Raw genomic sequence first — 20,394 nt, 5'->3', positions numbered from 1 at the left:
ACTATGCTCTAATGCAGCTTTTTATTTGGAATTTTCATCATTAAACTCAATCCATACGTGAAACAACTAAGAGAGTGCAATTATGCTACGAGTCATCACGTGTTTGTAGCCACACAAGACATTCTTAAACCTGCAGCTACAGAAAAATACATCTTTACTCTTCAAAAATAGATATGAAACATTAAATCTTATCCTTTTGTGAATGAGAAATATATCAATTAAATATTTGCTTCTTTCCGTCAATAATCTCTGCAGAGAAATCTTTGACTTGACATATAAATATTGAAATTATAGATTTAAGTATTTGGTTGTGCTTCTTGGTCTGTAATTCCATCCGTCTGTCGCTTGTCCACGAAAAACTGAAAACAAGGAGAAACGTAAAAAATTATTTGATGTCATAAAATTATCTGGTAGTTAATAGGGTCTTTATGTAGTGCTGTCACTAGTACTTATACTTCATCTTAAGCTTTTTTATGATTCAATTTTTGCATCTAACATAAAACCAGTTCATATGAGCTAAATGAATCTTCTTACCACCCATTCTCCTAACCATTCCCGTTGTCTTAGAATTCTCTCTTTTAAAGGAGCTCAGTCATGGTATTTTGACTTGTTTTGGCCGCGTACGGAATTATCTTTAAATTGAAGGAAAACTGAAAATAATAGTTTACTAAGATAGAAAAACATCAAAGAGATAGTAATAACCCATAATAGAACAAGGATGGTTATGGATGGCGAAGATTGATACGGATTACAAACGACGAACTCGAAAAATTTAGGCTAATCTTTCCAAGATGCACAAATCGTGACATAGCTCCGTTAAAAGGACTGGGGACTAGTCATACCTCATTCCTCCCCACCAGCCTACCTTGCGAATGGCGGCAAATGCAGATCCGAAGCGCGAATGATGTTGAAGTCGGTTTGAAATCCAACCAGGTAAGCTTCTCTGTATCCTAGCAGACCCGTAGCGCTGATCAAGTAACAAGATGGTGGCATAGTCTCCTCTGTGACGGATAGCACGACCTGGATATTAAAAAAGAATGTAGATTCTGAGCTATACACACGTTATCCAACATTTTTTTTTAATCTTATTTATATTTTAGCCTTGGCTTTGCTTTCGAGAGTATTAAACTATTCCAAAAATTCGCGCAACGTACTTTCACCGATGACAGCAAACACGCTGTTTATTAACTAAACCATTCAGGAACAACTGAGGTCAACCGACGATGGCTTCCACTTCAGTAACGCGCATTTTCCCGCGCTTGGCATCGGTTGCATGTTTTCCCGCGCTTGGCATCGGTTGCACGTTTTTCCACGCTCGGCATGGGTTTCCGTCTCGTTTTCTGATTGGTTCGTTTCGTTACTCTTTTTGTGATTGGCTGCATGAGATTACTTTGGTTTGGCCAGGATGAACATGCATTTTCAAGTTTCGCCTCTTCGGTTGTTCACGAGATTCCATGTTATAGCTACACTCTCTTTTATTTATGACTTAAATAATTTTTTCCTCACCTATTGATTGATTTACAGCTTTCATGCAAAGATTTTCGTAATGCGTTTGGCCAGCTTTGGGCTAAGAGGAAAATAAACATTAAAACATTTATTTAAACAGTATAGTGCATTCAGAGAAATAAATACCCTGAAGTTTGTGATCTGGAAGACCTCTCCAAACGAAAACGAAGTATGCGCAACTGTGCTCGAGCTCTCACGGTAGATTCCGCCGTCTAGACAACGCTATTTCGCGACGATTCTGACAAAAGTAATCAACACACAGAGAGAAGCTTACCCCTAAAGTGGCATCGAGATAAGTCATTTTCTCCTTCAGTTCCGGGGAGTAAATATTAGGATAAGGAAGTCCAACCATCACCACACACCTGATGTGAAAAGAGATGCCATGAATCACGCCTAACTGACCGTAATTATCCTACGTACAAGTACAATGCTTGCAAAAAAAAATTGGACGATTTTAATTTCTGACACAAAAAGTGTCCGAAAATAAAAAAGTCCGAATTTTTAAGTGTCCGACATTTCAAGCGTACGAAATATTTACGGTAACGAACAGTGTAGAATTTGTGATATTTTCTCGTCGGTGTATCTGCAAAACCTTGAGGAAGCAGTAAAACTAACATTTTAACAGATGTTGTTTCGTTTTGCTGGCTCAAATTTACTTTAGGTAAGTTTCAACATAAGTGTCCGAAATTATTGTCCGAAATTTTACCGAAATGAGATAAAAAGTGTCCGAAAATCAAACGTCCAAAATTTTTGCAAGTAATGTACATGGCAAATAAAATGCACTGCATACCGGCCTAGTTTCTAAGCGTTCGTGCATACGTGCCGTCAGATCAAAGTACTGTGCTATTTTATCAAGTATACCTTCCGAGGTCGTCGGAAAAGTTGATCCCCTCACTCATTTTTCCTCCTACCACACAAAATAACACCGCACCATTCGGAGACGTGTTCGTAGTCACAGCTGACTTCTAATGAATAATTATATAAAAGAACAACAATGAATTAAGTAGACTGCTCACAGCCCTCCATTTTCTCGTATTTTTATTCGATCGTTGAACGCGCGGATAGAATCACAAGAGAACTTGACGCCGGCGCAAAACGGGAGACTGAATTAAGTACTTGGTTCAAATAAATAGTGAGAGTTTGACCATGCGGTATTCATTATAATTTGCTCATACGCGGCAACCCTTTCAAATTAAACCAAAACATTTTCTAAACGCAAAGGAAAGCTAAAGAACAATCCAGTAAATAACATAAACCCTTCAGAAAGGAGTTTTAAAACAGATTTAAGTGCAGGACTTGCATCAAAATTTTACAGAAGTTTCCGAGTGAAGTATAGTGAGTGCATCCAAATTGTGCATATTCAAATCAAGATAAATAATGTCAGTTGTCAACAAAACTCCCTGTTCCCAAACATGGGATTCTTCGACAAGGGTAATTGTACATGCATATATGATACATGTGTAACTGTTTTATCTCGCTTAAAAATTAAGCTTTCCGTACCAACCTTAATGCAGGCAGAATATGACGAAAGTACTTGATCAAGTTGGTTAGCTTTTCTTGGTTCTCTAAAGACCTTAACGCCAAAAAAAAAAAAAAAAAAAACGATAAAATAAAATGGTTAAAACGCTACACAAGCAAAGAAGCCTTTCAGGTTAACAAAAATAAATCAACAAAAAAGGATACCTTTTTTCGCGCGTTCATTTTATCAAGAAGGCCGGTTGTTTGCCAGTGTCTGTAGACTTGCTGCTCATAATCGTACGACGAGAAAAAGCACACCACACCACCAGGAACTACGGCAAAAATGTTGATAAGTAGCCGACCTAACTCCTCTTTCTGAAATACAACATCGACAAAAACACAGTAAGGTCTGATTGTTATTTAAATTTCGCCCTAGGCAGGCGCCACTGGCGACTGAAAATATTTTTTCAGCCGCCATATGGAAAAATGTGGTCGCCAAAAAGTGTCAATAAAATTTTTCCTTCGCAGCGCAGCACAAACCAAAATTTTTGGTCGCCAGATGGAAAATTCTGGTCGCCAATTTTTCTTTTAAGAATCAGAACGAAGAGAACGCGCAATGATGGCGATTTTTCCGCTAACGATAAGATTAATTATTATATGGCTTGCTCCGCGAGCGGGCAAGATCGAGCTATCTTGCCCGCTCGGGACTACCCGCCGTGTCCCGCAAGAAAAATTTCCCCGAAAGCCATATAATAAATCCTTTATTGACCAAGCTTGTTCGGTCAAGATGGCTGGATATTGGCCTCGTTCTTTTTTTGCGAGTTTATGGACCTCGACTCCGTCTCGGTCCATAAACTCGCAAAAAAAGAACTTGGCCAATATCCAGCCATCTTGACCTCACACTTGGTCAATAACCCACATATACAAACACGCTGATTATTTATACACTACCACTGAAAAACTACGACGAACGAATCGAATGCCGGCCATATACGCAGTTTCGTGCGACTGCCAAATGTTTCAAGTCAACTTTATACTTTCTTTTGTCTCTACCTTTTGGAGAAGCAATGTACCCGACTGAAAAACTGCCGTTTGGTTCTTTGCTCTATGTTCAAAACGATCTTTCCTTTCGCGTTCTGTCGAGACGATCGACGGATCGCCATGTTGAATATCGAAATCTTCCAGTAATATCTTCGCGGATGTTCCGTCTCCACTTTGTAATAAATTACGGAAAGATTTCAGAACATCTTTGGACAACAAATCGCCTGAATAAATATTCAAGGCAAAAGAACGCACATGGCCTCTTGCGCCCGCAATACGGGAAACCGCTGAAAAAACATGGCGGCGAAGCTTCGCACTGATCGCAGCTGTGAAACGTTGTGGTAGATTTATAATAACAGGAAAATCGGTTTTATACTTCAAAAGCGGCGGAAAGGTAAAAAGTGACCAATTGGCAGGCGGCTTTGAATTTATTTGAATCGATTTGGCTGAAAATCAAAGTTTGTGCAATTATCGTGGCTTGAAATAGTTAATCGCCCGCTGGCGATCAGTTGTGAAATTCTGGTCGCCAATGCAAAAGTTTTAGTCGCATTGGCAACCAGGAAAGCGCAATTTCGGACCCTGAAAAACAAGTCATCAGAATAAGTCAACAAACAGTGGGGATGTCCAAACGTTGATTTGATTTTTTTTGTTGTTGTTGTTGTTTTGAAAAATTATTTGTGATGGCAACAGCCAGTTTCGCTACCTGTCGAGTTCGCTACATGTACATGTTTAATTCGCGTTCGATATCATCGATAAACTAAAACTTTGTGCGAACCAAACATATACAGACCCAAGACTTCACGCGCATAGAGACAATTCCTCTTCTTTCGTCCTCTACCGAGCCAAACTCGGTTAGCTGATGTAGCGAATTAGGCGTTAACCTTTGTGATCGCCATCGTAACCAAAATATTTAACCAACGTGCCCTCCAAAACAAACATATAGCTGAGTTGTTTTTTTTATTATTTTTATGCGCATTTCGGCAAGTTGGAGACTTTGTGTTATAATCCATAAGCTTAAAGTGCACCTAACCCCAAACTGTTTTTTTCGCTAAAACGAATCTACTTGTTATTTGAAATATTTCTGCGAAAAAATTTTTGGATTCCGTTAAATCCTCGATTTTCTGTGCCCCGACGAAATCTCGAAAATAGCTCTAAAACACCGCCATTTTGTTTCACGACCGAGTTTGAGGAGAATGGGTCCAGCGGCTCTTGTGACGTCTACCCAGGAAGGTTGGATATCTCACGTCCTCTCATTTCCTTCAGGATGGTGCAATACACATTCGAAAAGTGCGCAGAAACGCCTTCCAGAGGTGCTATCGGCTGTTGCAGCAATATTCCAGATTTAAAGAAAGATATACTGTACTATTTACTGACGATGATCGGCTAATGGTGGAATAAAGACGTAAACGGTGGTTGATTTTGTCGAACCGAAACAAGCGAACTGAATCTGTGAGAATCATTGAAGAACTCTCACTGGAATTTGTTCCGCAGACTTTCGAACGCTATTTTCATAAATTTTCTGCTTAAAGCTAACCAGCAATTTGTAGAAATACTACCGACAACCTATATCTTCCAATCCCGCAGTATTTATAACATAACCGGCAAAGTTGTGTGATCCGATCACCATCAAGAAGCGTTATACTGATATGTAAGTAGATCGCAACTGCACGCCGCTAACCAACACTTATTTCTCTTTCGATTTAGATGAAAGTCGAAGATTAATCCTTTAGAATTACATGATAACAAAATTGTTACACTCATAGAGTTTTTCGAAGGTTTGGAAATCAGCAGAGCGACAAAGATTCTGTGCAACAGCGTCGAAAATATGACCGCGTAACATCTGCGGACCGCTTAGGGAACACATCCTTTTCGCTTATCCGACGAATTTCACTGCAAACTTTGAGAACAATTTACATTGGTTATTTGGAGTTACGACTTAAAACGTGTGACAATGTGAAATCGGTAATTGTATGAAATGTTTCCTTCCGCCTTGCTTCCCGCAGCTTCAAAAATATAGGTCCAAACAATACGATTTTCAATCGATCGAAGCCAATGTTTTGGAGGTCATCAAGTCTCGAAAACTGCAACACGTACGTCGCTCTTATAAACATGAAGCATTCAACTGAAAGTAAAACACAAACTGGATTTAACAGAACAATCACACCTTGACAAAATACATTCTCGCTAAGGACAAATGTAAACGGGCTATAAACACGCGTGGGAATCTTATGTTTAGTTGACGAAATTACCATCCAAAGCAGTCCTTGAGTTTTCTTTCCTGCTTTTCGTTTGCTTGCTCCTCCACTTCGTATCTAGCTTTCCATTCCTAATATACAAGCAGCTCGTCCGCAAAGAAGTCTTCCCTTTCGTCGCTTGAAATATTGTAAATTGCTCTCAAAGCTCTAAGCAGTGAGTTCACAGTTGTCGAATGTGCTCGATCGAAGTTTATTTCGGAGTCTTTCGAATCGAAACTTAACTCTGACTCCAGTGACGAAAAAGAAATGATTCTGAGAGAAAACTTGGACGTTTTCGTCCCAAAATACATCGGAGCGATTGGTTTTGTGTTCCATTTTCTCGAGCGAATACAGAGAGTTGACTGAGGCGCCATTGTGTTTGGTTCCTGGGTAGACGTCATCAGGTACCGCCGCCCCAGACTCCCTAAAACGCGGTCGTGAAACACTTCAAGCGCAACTTTGAAAGGGCATAGAAAATCGAGGATTCAACCAAATTAAAAAATTTCTTCGCCCACATGCTTCAAATAAAGTCTAGATTCGTTTTATTGAAAAAAAATTTTGGGGGTTAGGTGCACTTTAAAATTGGACCAAGGGAGGGAAAAAGGAATTTTAAAATGAGTGGATCCAAAAATTATTATAGTGTCTACTATAAAGCGTAGTGAAAAATGTAGTGAAAAATGCAGTGAACACAGTGGAATTAATATCAAACAGGAACCAAACAGGAAGAAAATACCTGTAGGTAAAAAAAAAAATTAGGAAACGAGCAAAAATAGAGAGAAATCTTTTTTTCTTTACTTTTCATAAAAAAAAATAATAATAATAAAAGCGAACTAGCCAAAATAACAAAAAGATTAAAAGAAAAAAAGAAAAAAAAAAAAAACAGAGTCGAGTTCGACTATCTCGACCGGGCTGTGAACGACCGTCTATTCACAGGTGCTATCCCACTACTGTTTGACGCGGGAGCTTTTGCCTGCTGTGTTTCCACCCTGGGCCGGTTCGCTCCTCTTTAACCAACCTGGAGAACTCAGACTCCTCTGTGTTCACCATATTGACCCCAAACTTAGCGCGGACACCCGATCTACATAGAACAGCCGCTCCCAGGAATCCCGCCCTCAAGCCATTCAACGACCCCAGCCTCCAAGTAGCTAGATTACAGGCGTGCGCCACTACGCCCGGCTGATATACGAAGGGGAAAATTTAGTTACTGATTTGTTCCCTGCCTCGCTTTGAAAGAAACGGAAGTGAAATCTGCCAATCAACTTCCGGTCCACATGATTAAAAAAAATGGCGGACTTAGTGTTGACATGGTTAGGTAAAATTCGTACTAAATTCCACAGAATAACATCAAACGAGGAATAAGTTGGAGTCCCCTTTTCTTAGAAAATACCGTACTAAGTTATTTCGCGGCTTCTTTCGATTATAAAGACGATCAAAATAACCCGAGTATCGACGAGAATTGAACGACTTGTCGGCCATTGCTGTGCTTTGTCTTGTGGCGGTATTAGGTCTCATAGGGCAAGGAATCACTTACCAGCTGGGCAGAATCTCTGGACTGGTAAGTGAAATCCAGTTCTTTTCCCGAAGGGCCTCTATCTAACGCCACGGAGAGCAAATGTTCCGCTGGAATAACATGACCTAGGAAGACAATGTAAACGAGCTAGAGGTTAGTTGCAACGCTTTTAATCCTTGGAAGAGGAAACTTTACATTCTAGGCAAAGAATTAAATATACCACAAGAAAACTCTATTATGTTTTCACTTGGGAGTCCTGCACAAGTAAACAGCTGGTCTTTGAAATCTGACATCTGAAAGGTAATGTAGAGAGAGAATTTTAGCTACAAGTACTAAAACCTGATAAACTCAAAACGGTTTGCTATAAAGTTACACTGAGTTTTAAATTGATCATTTTGTTTTATTGTCGGTGTTCAATGGGTGTCCAGCAGAGGACCATATCACTCAAGGACAATTTAAAAGAGGACCTATGGACAATCCAAGAAACCATACACATGCCAACCCATAGATTTACCACTCATATTACACTGGTGACATCATTTAGGGCAATGTCAGATCATGAAGGTAAGGTAATGATAAGGAAAAATTTCTTGCTCCCTTTCTTGCTGACCGTCAAACAAAAGTGAATGAGGATATCTTATTAACCAAGCGCAAGGGTTGTGTTGGGAGTATATCAGCCCTCGGTCTTGATGCACAGCAAGGTCTATACAAAAGAGTTATCTTGTCAGTTGTGGGATCATTCAGGACAGGGCCCAGTCCAATTCTTGAAGAATAATGAACGGGCAATAGAGCAATCTGACTGGTTGATTTTAGTTAATGACCCTCTGATTTTGTCTTATAATATAGTTATAACCAACAGAGATGGACTGAACATTTCATCAGCAAATTATACAATCTCATAATTTACAGGTTGCATTGTTCCTCCAGCCACAATAACTGCTCTGGCTTCTCTGACTATGCTTGTAAAATGGACAGCAGGGTTCAAAAGTAGAAACTTCAGGCTGGAACTACTGAGTCGATCTGTTACAAGTTAAAAAACAGAGGATGTGCAGCTGTCAATGACAACAAGATATGGTATGTTGGTGTGGGAAAAAACTTCAGTTGGTATGATGGACCCTGCTATTTAAATAATTTTATGCCCAATTCAGAGGTGAATAACAAAAGACCAAACTTTTACCAAAATTGCATTGGACAAGCAATCCAAGTTTAAGCCCAGGCTCAGTGAAGTCTTGTGTTTTTATCTTGGGTAAAACAGAATACTTCCACTGCTTTTCTAAGAGCATTGAGCTTTTTTATGTAATGCGCTAGAAATAAATTATTATAATTATTATTAGTGCCACTCTTCACCCAGACAGATAAATGAATACCGGCAAATTAAATGCCAGGGAAGTATACCCTGTGATGGACTAAGAGGGAGTACAAATACTCCAGGTTGCTACATCCTACTGAAAGCAGAGATACATATAAGCACTGGCCTGATAGGCCATGCATTGGACAACAGCTACTGTACCGGTTTAAACAAAGTCATTCACCTTGCTTATTAACAACAACCCTTCCATCTTTGTCTGCATTTGTGAGAGCTTCCAAAAAGCTCTCAATAATCTGAAGAGGAGAAGTACTGCTCTGATACAATGTGTCCTCTTCTGATCCTAACACAATCACAAAGAAATTATGCTCTTAGTAACACTTTTACTATTTCTCTAGTATCAAATTAAACTCTCAAGGTCCTCTAACAAGGAAATGTTCAAGTGAACAATTTTGGGATGAGAGCAAACTTGATAACAGTAAAATATAAAACCATATTCAACAATATTTGATGCAAAACCAGAGGAAGACTAACCTGCACCCACTTGTATAGAATGATACTTGTCAATAAATCCATTCAGCTATATAGAAACGACAACAAAAATCTACATATTTGAATGCGTTTTCCAGAAAGGAATGACTGTTGAAACAGTACTAGTGTGGACCTGTTTAAATCTCTACTTCTGAATACATACTTAAACCTTACATGTATGCCCTTCAGATATAGCCAGCATAGGACGCATTTCTGTATGATGTAGGATTTTCACCTTTTGGTGACAAAACATCGGGGCCAGTTCATTGTTCTTGCTCCAATTGTCATGCACCCTTAAATACTGTATGGGAACACTGTCTTGCTACACATATGAGGCTAGTCAAAATTGCCTAGAAACTAAAATCAAGTATTCAGTGTCCTTTATATATTTAACTGATTAATACAAAATTTCCTAGAAAGATCTCAATTAAGATTCGTATCTCACCTTTTTAGAGATCATGCTCTTCTCACAGTATTTTTTAATCTAAGAATTAATTCCATCATAAGCAAGTCAGAGAGAGTTTAAAAACAGTAATATACTAAATAAAAATACAAATTATTGTATTATGGCCTTGATCTCTATTTTACCTTGAAAAAGTTGACATTGTCCATCTGGACAGAAAACAAGAAGTCATTGATTGTTCTAAGCTTTACATCTGGATAGAAGAGGAAAATAATTACATAATAATAATTCATTGATTGGTAGAAACTGTGTACTGAAATGTTTAAATTTGTGAGTATATTATATTTTATAATTATTACAACATATGAAATTTTACATTGTATACATTGCTTCCCGAGGCCTCTTTTGATACCTAGTCACACAAGAGTTAACTAAAGATATAAAGCCATTACACAGGTAACATAACGAATAATGAAAACAACCTTGCGTTCTTGCTTCTTTCGCACCACATTCATCAGTTGTAATTGATGATATTGCTTTTGATAGATTTTGCTCCTTTCCTACAGATATGTTAAAACAAAATATATTCTTACTATTACGGTAGTTACTATCAAATAGACAATTTAAAGAAAAATCAAATAATTTAATTTAAAAAACAAGTCATTCAATTAACTATAGATAAACAAACTTACCACCCAGACCGTTTAAGAAACATGTCAAGACATAGAGTAGCTGCTGGATGTATAGTAAATTTTTTGCCTTTAATCTTGTCCTGATTGAAAATGAAAGAAAAAGGAAATTTTAACCAGCTGCAAGGATGATTTTGCTTGTCTGGTTTGACCATCTTATAAAGAAGTTCTGTTAAAAAAAAGTTTAGCCCACCTGTGAAAACCAGTTGCCCTCTTCAGTGTTGAAAACATTAAAAAAAACCCTGAATAACTATCAATATAAAATGAATGTATATGTAAACATTGCACAATGTACCGGTAAATCTGAATTAATAGTTTCAGGGTGGCAGAGCGTATCTTCTCCTTGTGCCATTATTCCTGTAGCCTTTGCTTTTTGGGAACTGCTGTTCAAAACCACTTTGTGTTTTTGTTGGTACAGTTCACTTTTTTAAAATGGATATAACCGGGCAGAATGAAATATTACCTGTAACGATCTTGATACTGTGTCAGTTGTGAATGTGCACATGAAATCTGAAACATGAAACAATTCCGTCCAGATTATGTCACCCAATCAAATTATTTTATCACCCAATCAACTTATGTTGTGCTAATCAACTTTCAGAGAGCTGTAATATTTAGTCTGAGTGTGTTTCCAATGCAGCCTGTCATTCAGCCCTTTAGAAGTTAGTAAATATTACTAAGTAAGTTCATATACATTATAATGGAGTTATATAATTTACAAGGTTAAGGAAATACATTTGAACCCTGCCATTTTGAACTCATAAGGGAAACATAAAATTGTTCCAGATGTCAGGGGTTCTAGATAGCCTATAATGAGTGATTGAAGAAATGATTTGAAAACTTAATGATCTGAGTCAGAGATGGCCAGAGGTTTAAGATAACTGACTTTGAGATAGCAAGGTTCTCCTAGATAGCTTAACCTAAAAGAATAATGACAAGAAGTATGTAGTTGGCTGTGCCGTCAGAGTGGCCAGTGGTTCTAAGTACTTTGTACAAGTTTGTCCAGGATTCAATCTTTCCCAGACATGATGCAATGGTGCAATGCATTTACAAGTATAAAAAAAAAATCAATTATTATTAAAATATTAACAAAGAACCCAAGCTAATTTTCCAGCTTAAATATAATTACCTGAGAACCAGTGATTTCAATACTATGTACACTACTGATTGTGTCAATCAAATTGTGTGCTTCATCTATGATGACTACATTTCCGTCAAGCCGTATTCCACAGGCTTCTCTTGTGGACTTGTGGAGAAGGATGTTATAAGGCAAAACGACAAGCTGGTTGAAGACAACATTGAAAAAAATTTAGATTTCCTCATCATGAAGGGAATGGTACTTTATTCAAAACAATTACTTGTTTTCCACCAGTACAAATTATTTTCAACAGCTAACTCTGGAAAGCTGGCATATCAACTTAGAACAAACGCCCCTTAACTACTGGTCCCTTACAAATGACTTATTCACAATTAACAAGACTTAGAGACCCAAAAATTACTAGAACTGACAAATGACAGTTGCATCAGTTTCAACAAACCAGACTAAGTCTTATAACACTATTGACTTACAAACTTTTATCACTTGACTCTCAATGACTGCAAAATATCATTCACCAACAACAGTGCTTTTCAGATCTTCCCTCTCCCAGATGATCACACTTATCTAGTATGACCTACTGATACACCTGCTAATTTATTACATGCATATTTATAATAAATACAGTATAGCTGAAAGAAATCATATTGGCATGTTCATGTTTGAAGCCTGTTCATTTTACCATCATTTTTTTTAACCTAATTTCTCCAAATTAAAAAGTAACTACTCACTAGTACTTACTATGTCTCAATCTGTTAACTGGAAGTAAGAGTTAGACCAATCATTTATGGAAGAAATTCCCTTTGGACTTCACAAATCAGTTGCCAAATCAAAGCTCATGCTTGTAACTCAGGAAAACAACATGTACCAAAAGCTGGTTTTGTGTCTGCCAAAAAATTTTTGGAGCGGCAAAATGAATTTCAAACTGAAATGTCTAACCTGTGCTGGAGGTATGGCTAATCTTGTTCCATAGTAAGGACAAGCATTGAGTTTCTCTCCAACTGAAACAAGCTGCTCAATATCTTTTATATCAACCTGTCAAAAACACACAATCTGACATTTAAACCATAGTTAGCCTTAAAAAATCTCTCAGCAGGACCAAAATCAAATGCAGTTGAAAATTAAAAATCAAATTTCTAACTTGGCTCTTAGGCATAGAGGATTACCGTAAATCCTCGAATTAGTGCCCGGGCACTTATTTCAAATTTAGGAGAAAAAGGGGGCCACTTATTCAAGGGGGGCACTTAACCGAGGGAGGCACTTATTTAATTTTTCCCAAATGGTGGCCTGACATGATCATTTTTTTCAATGCATCATCTGCACATAAACAACAACATAAGCTGTTTATTAACATAAAAAGCTGATCCTAAAGTTTAAATCGCAGCACCATGAGTACTTAACGTGTTTAATGTGTTCACTTGACATGTTCACAAACTGAAACAATGTTCAAATCTAATACTACACGACGAAAACTATACATCACTTTGTTGTCTAATTACTCGTCCACAAAATGGGGAGGGGGGGGGAAGGGAGGGCGCTTATTCTAAATTTTGGCCAATAGGAGGGGCGCTTCTCCAAAGGGGTGCTTATTTGAGGGGGGGGGGGCGCTAATTCAAGGATATCCAGTAAAAAAAAATGAAGAGATTAATTATTTGTATTCTTCTCTTGACCTCAATGCTATTTATTTTGTCTTAGTCCCCTAAGCCTCAGAACAAAGTTAGAATTTCAAATTGGCCTATTATGCCATCCACACATTTTCTTGTACAGTCATATATTTTTTTGTTACAAAATGTACTAGCCAAGTGTACCATACAGTATATAGTAACTTACTTAAGACTGAGTTATCTTACATGTAAAATTTTATTTGCTATGATGTAAAAAGCAATCCTTTGGCCTATAACTCAGGCAGTATCTAATTCCTGTAAATTTCTCTTTGACAACTTTTAGTACTTTTAAGCACGTTAAAGAAATGAAAAAGTAAAATTAATGTAGAGTTTGCCGTTGCGACTGCTGGGGTCGCAAATGCGATTGAGTTTTTTTCACTGGCAACTAACTTTTTCACTTTTCACACTTTTCACTGAAATACTTTTGCTGGCAACTAAATCTGAAAACTTAGGGGCCAGCTGCCCCAAGGTTTTTTCCTGAAAGTCAACCCCTGAAACGATGTCATGGTTGCTAATCATATTTTTTATATGTTCAAATTCAAGTACAAATTTGTCAATTGATGCTTCTTACCAAGACATGGTCCCTAAACTTCTGCATCTGCTGATATGCATAAAATGGACAACCTTTGGTAAGTTTTTTCTTCTTTGAAGTATTCTCTCCTTTAGCTTTTTTATTGTCTGTAGAACAATGTACATGCAGCCTTTAGTTAGTTAATTACAAATATGTACACAAGTCATGTGTTAGTCTGCAAAAGAGAGTATTAAAAGTAGTTATTGTACTGTTTGTTTGACTGTTATTAACTATAATACATTGTTAGTCCCATTGATTTATAATATATTGTATAAAGTTCCAGCTGTACATGTAAGTAAAAAAAATGTCGAATTTTGTTAAGGAGGAAATGTTCTAATTAAATCGTCACCAATTTTCCATTATTTTAATAGCTGACGAAGAGAATTATCCATCACCAACACTTCCTAAATTATTACACAGAAAAGTACCATTTTTTTATATATTGATCTTTAAAAAAAAAAAATTTAAAAATGATAGCCATCACCATCCCTGAGAGATAGCTGTCCTCTGTGGGAAGAAAAAACAAATTAATTGAAATAACCACCTGGGATCTTTTTTGAAGGAAATGAGATCTCCATCTAGCTTGTCTGAATGATGCAAGATCTGGCTAGCACCCACCTTTGTCATTCTTCTGAAGTTCCAAACATCTATCATTGATTCTGTTAATATTTTTCAGGCTCTTAACATCTTCATTGATGCAGAGATTCTGTCGTGATCCAAGTGACACGACCCTTGTGCTGTCACTGAACGAACTCTTCTGAACTTCTCTCACAAACTGGGCCAGCTGTGAGTGTGTCCGACTGCAATAGAATATCTGGAGAAAACAACAACCAAGGGCAAATCTGGATGTAGTGCAGTTAGAATAGAAATTATGTCATAACAAATATGTCTGTATAGACTGAGGTGTTGGATGCCAGGGTTTTAAATAATGTTATGATGTGCCATCTTGGTTTACAAAGTATAGTAAAATATTTTTTCACTTCATAAGAACAAAAAAAAAAAAAATGAAAATTATCAGCCATTCAAGACAGGTAACAAGCTAAACCAGGACTGTAGCTTGTAACAGGTGCATGACCTGAGGTTCATAATAATTTGAATTTATTTTGAATCCTTATTTTAGGTTTCTGCTAGAGGCTAATTTTTGTATTAAAATTAAGATGACAGAAATAGATAGGATAGACTGATTGAAGTGTTTCTTTAATTGCCTCAATAAGAATTTTCATCTGACTGTGGCCCTGTAAACCTATAATCACTATCTTCGAACAAAATGTAAGCCAAACTTCCCCCGCCATCTGAGCTAATATAAACGTCACACTGGGACAAGGGGATTTTGTTTAACTGACCAATACCAGCAATAACTGTGACACGTACTTGTAAAAGTCTCCCATGGATCTGATTTTAATTAATAGTACCTTTAGGCAATGAGGTTCTTCAACTTTATCTTCCTCTTCTTCATCTGACCTAGAGACAAGTTCATGGTTACCCACATCACAGGGTTGTTAGTAATCACTTATTTACAAAATAAACTTGTTAATAATCTTTAAAAACCCACTCCCTTGTAATTATGAAGCCCCCAAAACCATCTTTCCTCCGCAGAGGTTCAAAATGTTCGCTATAGAAAGCTGATGTGAGAGGTGAGTGCAGGTGCAAAGTCGAATTGCCTGATCCCATGCCTTCCATTGTCACCCTTTGCTTAACCCTGCACCTACACTCATATCGTTCATCACATTCTCCCCACCTGAAAAAAAACCTTTGAGCCTCTGCAGAGGAGAGAGCCCAATCCCCTGTCTAGAATTTCACATTTATTTTGTAAGACATCCCTACTCTTTATAAATTCAAACCCCATACCACCTTCCCAAGAAGGCAGGCCTCAGGAAATGAAATCAAATAAAAACTTTTTTTTTGGAGGTGGAGGGGGTTCTTGTTCTAAACAAACACACCTCACAACTATTTCAGCTTAGTTCATACATGTTTTACATGCAGCTGATTTATGATTACGCTCAAAACATCATTCAACTCTTTAAAATTTTCTACATAACTGTGGTTTATTTACCTTTAACAGTAATTGATAATAAGGTTAACAAATCTTATTGTTTCACTTCTCTGCTGCCTCATCACAACAGCTTCTTTAGAGGCTAGCCAGAGGCTTTGTTCTTTTAATAATGATCAGAAATGCATCTACATGTGTAGGCCTGGTGCCTCTATAAAGGAACTTTCCCCAGAAAAAAATTATAGACCTTGAAAATAAATTAACCACACAGCCCTAGTCTTAGGAGGTAAATTTTAAAGTCTTACTCAGCCTCTTCTCTGTCACTGAGGTACTCTGTTAACACAATATCAGCATCAGGATCATTCAGACTTGTCTTGCCCAAGACTTCATTGATTTCCTTAGAAATTTTCTGCTCCATTTCTTCATCTTTGCTTGAATTGTCATCACTATGCTGGATACAAATTAATAAGAGAATGATCAATGATATCTCCAGACTTGCTAAACAAGATGGAAGCTCAGTATAACAGGGGGAATGGGGTGGTGGTAGGGGTGGGGGTGGCCTAGTGGAGGGAAGGAGACAGCATTGTTACTGATTGTTAGCCTCTGCTACTGTAAATACACTGTACTAACCTCTTACACACTGTACTGCCTGAGTGCAAGGTCATTGCAGTACAGACAGAGCACAGCAAGGTCCACACAAAAATGATCGAGGCCAAATGTTTCCCAGTGCAGCTCAAGCAAGCTAGGTTAGTAAGCAGTTTTATATATGGCACTCCAGCTATGCTTGTTTATATATGTTTCTGTTGAAATGCACTTTCAATCACTTGAATTCAAAGGGCTTCCCCTATAACATGTTTTTGATAATCAATTTTTTTACAGGTAAATAAAAATACATTCGGCACTTATGTCTACTCCTTGGAATTGTTCTGTATGGCAAAATCCTGACCAAGAAAGAACCTATCAGAACGCTATGATTTAACTCAATTTTTTCCTTTTATTTCAAGACTACCTTGCCATATAATAATGATTGTTATGTAATACACTGTAGTCAAGACATCTATCCATCTAGCCTGTGACCACAGAAGGATTGATGGAACCAACTTTGAATTGAACTTTTGAAATTTATTATGAAGTTTTCAATAACTCTTTCATCAACCATGCTTATGCAGGCATAACAAGGTAGAAAACTCTTTGAAACATTTGTTACTGACATGTCCCCTCACAGGTGTTTGGGTTAGGTGTTACAACTGAGAATATTAACATAATAATATCCATCAGCCCACAAACAAAGGTTTTTAATTGAATGTTTCTCATGATCTGTTAGGTTGTTAATAATAATGAATAGTAATAAATAAAACTTACGATTTTAATTTTAAAGTATTGTAAAGCGCCATGAACAATTAGTGGAAAATGACGCTATATAAATGTATATTTATTTTATTTATTTTCAAATAAAAATATTTGACAGTGTATAGCGCCAGATCCACTTATCATCTGTGGCGCTTTACATTTAAAGATCATTAAAAAGCTAAAAGAAAGGTGGGGAAGGGAAATATAATAGGAATAAACTTACATGTAGTTAAAATTCTAAGATATCCACTGAGAGTTTTAAATTTGTTCCATGAAATATAATTATTATACTGTCTTTCTCTACAAGTGTAGCACTACTGAGTAGACATAACTTACAAGTTGAAGAAACTTGTTAATAAATAGAGCATTTCAATTTCCATTTCATCCCTCCCATTTCATTTCATAAGTCATGTTCCAATATAAATTATGTTATTTCAAATTTATAGTCCACAAGACAATTGGCACCGGATGTGTTGCAGTTCCATGGTGCAAGCTGTGTTTCTAGGTCAAACAAACCTTCCTCTTTCCAGATTTGACAGCATATGACGATCTTATTTCATTCTTGATTCTTTGAAGCTTTGACTTCTGTTCCTCAAGCCTCTCTCTTTTCTCCTGCAAAAGGTTGCATCATTAGCAAAAAAACAAAAAACTATCACATCAATCTTAAACAAAAAAAATTAAAAATTATACATAGAAAGTAGAACCTTAAAATACCTTAATTCTGTCTTCTGCTTCCCTTTGGACTTGCTTTTCAGCAAACTCTGCCACCCAGTCTGGTGTTGATGCTACAGTGAAAAAAAATATATACATATTATTATTAAAAATAAATCTGTCCGTCATTTCATCATACATACGCAATAAATCAGAGACCTGTGCTATGATATGGTTACTTGATGGTTAGCATGTTACACTCTGAATTAAGCAGTCTTATTATTTCATTTCCAGCCTATCTTTGCTCTTGGGTAGAGAAAGGCAATGTGAGACTAATAAATTAATTGCTTCTTGGGAAAATTTTAGAAACTTTTTAATTTAACCATACAAAACATTTTTTCATTCAAACCACAATAAATTTATATTATACATAAACACAAGGATCAAACATACGTGGAATGAAAAACTATTTTTCATTGGATGAAAAGCAAGCACCCTTGGGACAATTTTTTTCAAGTTTTCCTCACCAGGCAGAGCTCTTGGAAGGTTCTTATGATGCATGTTCATTAACTCAGTAGCCATTTAAGTTATCAGATGATTGAACAGAAGTTAGCCTGTTTAAAACACTTTGTCAGTTGGGCAGCAATCTGAGGCCTATCAGAGGTTCCAAATGTTCATAATTTTGTAGAAATCCACTGTGCCAGGTGAGTGCAGGCACAAAGTTGAATGGCTCTCTGCATCTGCACTCATATCGTTCAGCGGATTCTCCCCACCTGAGCCTCTGTGGAGGGGAGAGGTGTGAGGACTGATGAAGGGAAAAGGACATGAGGGTTAGTGAGAGTGACCTGGCAAAACCAAACCCCTTGCCTTTTTTTCTCCTCTCTATTCTTCACATTGCTCAACAACTAGCAAATGGGTCATATGATCAACTCCTGTCTTCTTTTGGAGAATTCTGTCATAAGTTTTCTGATTATACTCTAAATAGTTTTAAAGTTATTTTCTAGTACTTACAGGGATCTTTACTTTCAGCAGTAATACAGTTTCTGTAGTGTAACATTTTGAAAACAAAATATAAGTACAATGTACATGTAATTTACAAATTCATCAACTGAAAACGTAAAGTGCTAATTCCAGCAAATCTTACTGTCTTACTCAGTAACATTTCTTGCACTTGCTGGAGAATTCTCTAGCTCCTTTTGTTGCCTTTCCTCAAAATCCTTGAGCCAGGTTAGAGATCCACTGATTAAACTCAAAGATTTCCCCTGTGAAAAATAATTCCGCTGCTTAAGTTCAGTTGCAGGAAAAATCCATCCTGACCTCAAGGAGGGCTATTGGAAATTCCGTGAGGGAGGGGTCTTTCAAAAGAAAACATTTTTAAAAGAAACTATGAAGCAACACTGAAACTTCTAGTAGTGCTACGCAACGAACGAAGGTGGGGTATGGCTGAAATGCAAAGAGACTAGGTGCCAGTGGAGTGGCCCAGAATCAAAGGCAGGGACCCAACTGAGGAATCAGTGCTTCAACGGTTGCTATGGAAACCGACACCATGGCGAGGCCTTTTACGTACTCACACTGGCTGAAGTCAGTGGAGAAGGAAAAAGGGGACAGGGGAAAACAGGGAGAGAAAGGACTGGAGGATGAGAGGGAGGGTGGGAATGACTAACAAACAACTTTGCACAGAGCAAACTGCAAAAGGTACGCATCAGAATGACAATGGTGCATGAAGGCAAATCTCTGTGTGCGAGCTGTGCCAGGCCAAGGCTTTGGGATGTGCTTTCATACATTAACCTCTGTCAATCCAAGATTGACACCAAAAGGTGCAGGAGGGGGGGGGGGGGGGAGCTCAAACCAAAAAATTATACATGGAAGGGGTATGGATATTTCTCTCCAACAATATCAGCTGTCTTTTACAACTTACCGTTCCTGTTGGACTTTCAAAAATTCCAACTCCTCCATTTTCAAGCACGTGATACAAAGTTTTCATGAAATCCTCCTGGATGTCGTATGGCGGGAAAGGAAATGGAAAGAAAATTTCCTCATCTTTTGCCACCGATTCGCGACTAGTCGGTCGATTAACTGCAGCTTGAATGAAATCGCAATTTTGAGGCCCATTTCTTGCAGAATTATCTGTATGAAAATCTTCCATTGCAAAATCTTTCTTGCCAGGGCCTTGGAATCATCGAAGCCCGTACTTATTTATGTGTTTTGGTTCCCAAACTTCGCGCCCTAAAACGCTTTGGAACCACGCTTGCGGAAAATGCTCGCCAGTAAGCCCTAGAGGGGAGTTTTATTACATGGAAAATTTTGAGGAAACTTTTGGGAAAAAGTCGTCCAATTGTAGGCAGCGTCACAAAGAAAAACTGAGGTTTTACTGCTTGAAATCATTTTCTTTTG

At 37.5% G+C, this 20,394-nt stretch overlaps 1 protein-coding gene and 1 non-coding gene across 2 annotated transcripts; both read right to left on the bottom strand.

Annotated features, from left to right (window-relative positions):
- Positions 1-2: 2 nt before the first annotated feature.
- LOC110066064 (ATP-dependent DNA helicase DDX11-like) lies at positions 3-20,217 on the bottom strand. The gene is made up of 28 exons (XM_089273999.1): positions 19,919-20,217; positions 19,153-19,262; positions 19,012-19,043; positions 18,064-18,134; positions 17,866-17,961; positions 16,305-16,450; positions 15,422-15,470; positions 14,628-14,823; positions 14,010-14,116; positions 12,714-12,809; positions 11,808-11,960; positions 11,142-11,188; positions 10,682-10,761; positions 10,472-10,549; positions 10,175-10,242; positions 10,032-10,070; positions 9,590-9,635; positions 9,282-9,398; positions 8,657-8,769; positions 7,970-8,042; positions 7,771-7,874; positions 3,190-3,339; positions 3,011-3,079; positions 2,368-2,471; positions 1,781-1,868; positions 1,507-1,567; positions 866-1,020; positions 3-359 (listed from the first exon to the last, which is right to left on the bottom strand). Exons 1-28 carry the CDS (start codon positions 20,144-20,146, stop codon positions 297-299), a joined length of 2,739 nt encoding a protein of 912 aa, XP_089130125.1. The 5' UTR covers positions 20,147-20,217; the 3' UTR covers positions 3-296.
- Positions 7,119-7,416, bottom strand: LOC149103464 (signal recognition particle RNA). Its single transcript, XR_016202259.1, has one exon.
- Positions 20,218-20,394: the final 177 nt, after the last annotated feature.

This window comes from Orbicella faveolata, unplaced genomic scaffold (genome assembly GCF_042242905.1).
Source record: "Orbicella faveolata isolate gen_17 unplaced genomic scaffold, um_ofav_v1 contig_35, whole genome shotgun sequence".
Classification (NCBI taxonomy): Eukaryota; Metazoa; Cnidaria; class Anthozoa; order Scleractinia; family Merulinidae; genus Orbicella; species Orbicella faveolata.
Note: the sequence above shows the minus strand (reverse complement) of the source record. Positions and strands in the feature narration are given on the sequence as shown.

Excerpts from the sequence above, each read along its gene's own strand:
- LOC110066064 (XM_089273999.1), bottom strand. The coding sequence starts at position 20,146 with ATGGAAGATTTTCATACAGATAATTCTGCAAGAAATGGGCCTCAAAAT. Across the intron at positions 17,962-18,063 it reads AAGCAGAAGACAGAATTAAG|GAGAAAAGAGAGAGGCTTGA; the intron begins GTATTTTAAGGT and ends AACCTTTTGCAG. Across the intron at positions 14,824-15,421 it reads AAGAACCTCATTGCCTAAAG|ATATTCTATTGCAGTCGGAC; the intron begins GTACTATTAATT and ends TGTTTTCTCCAG.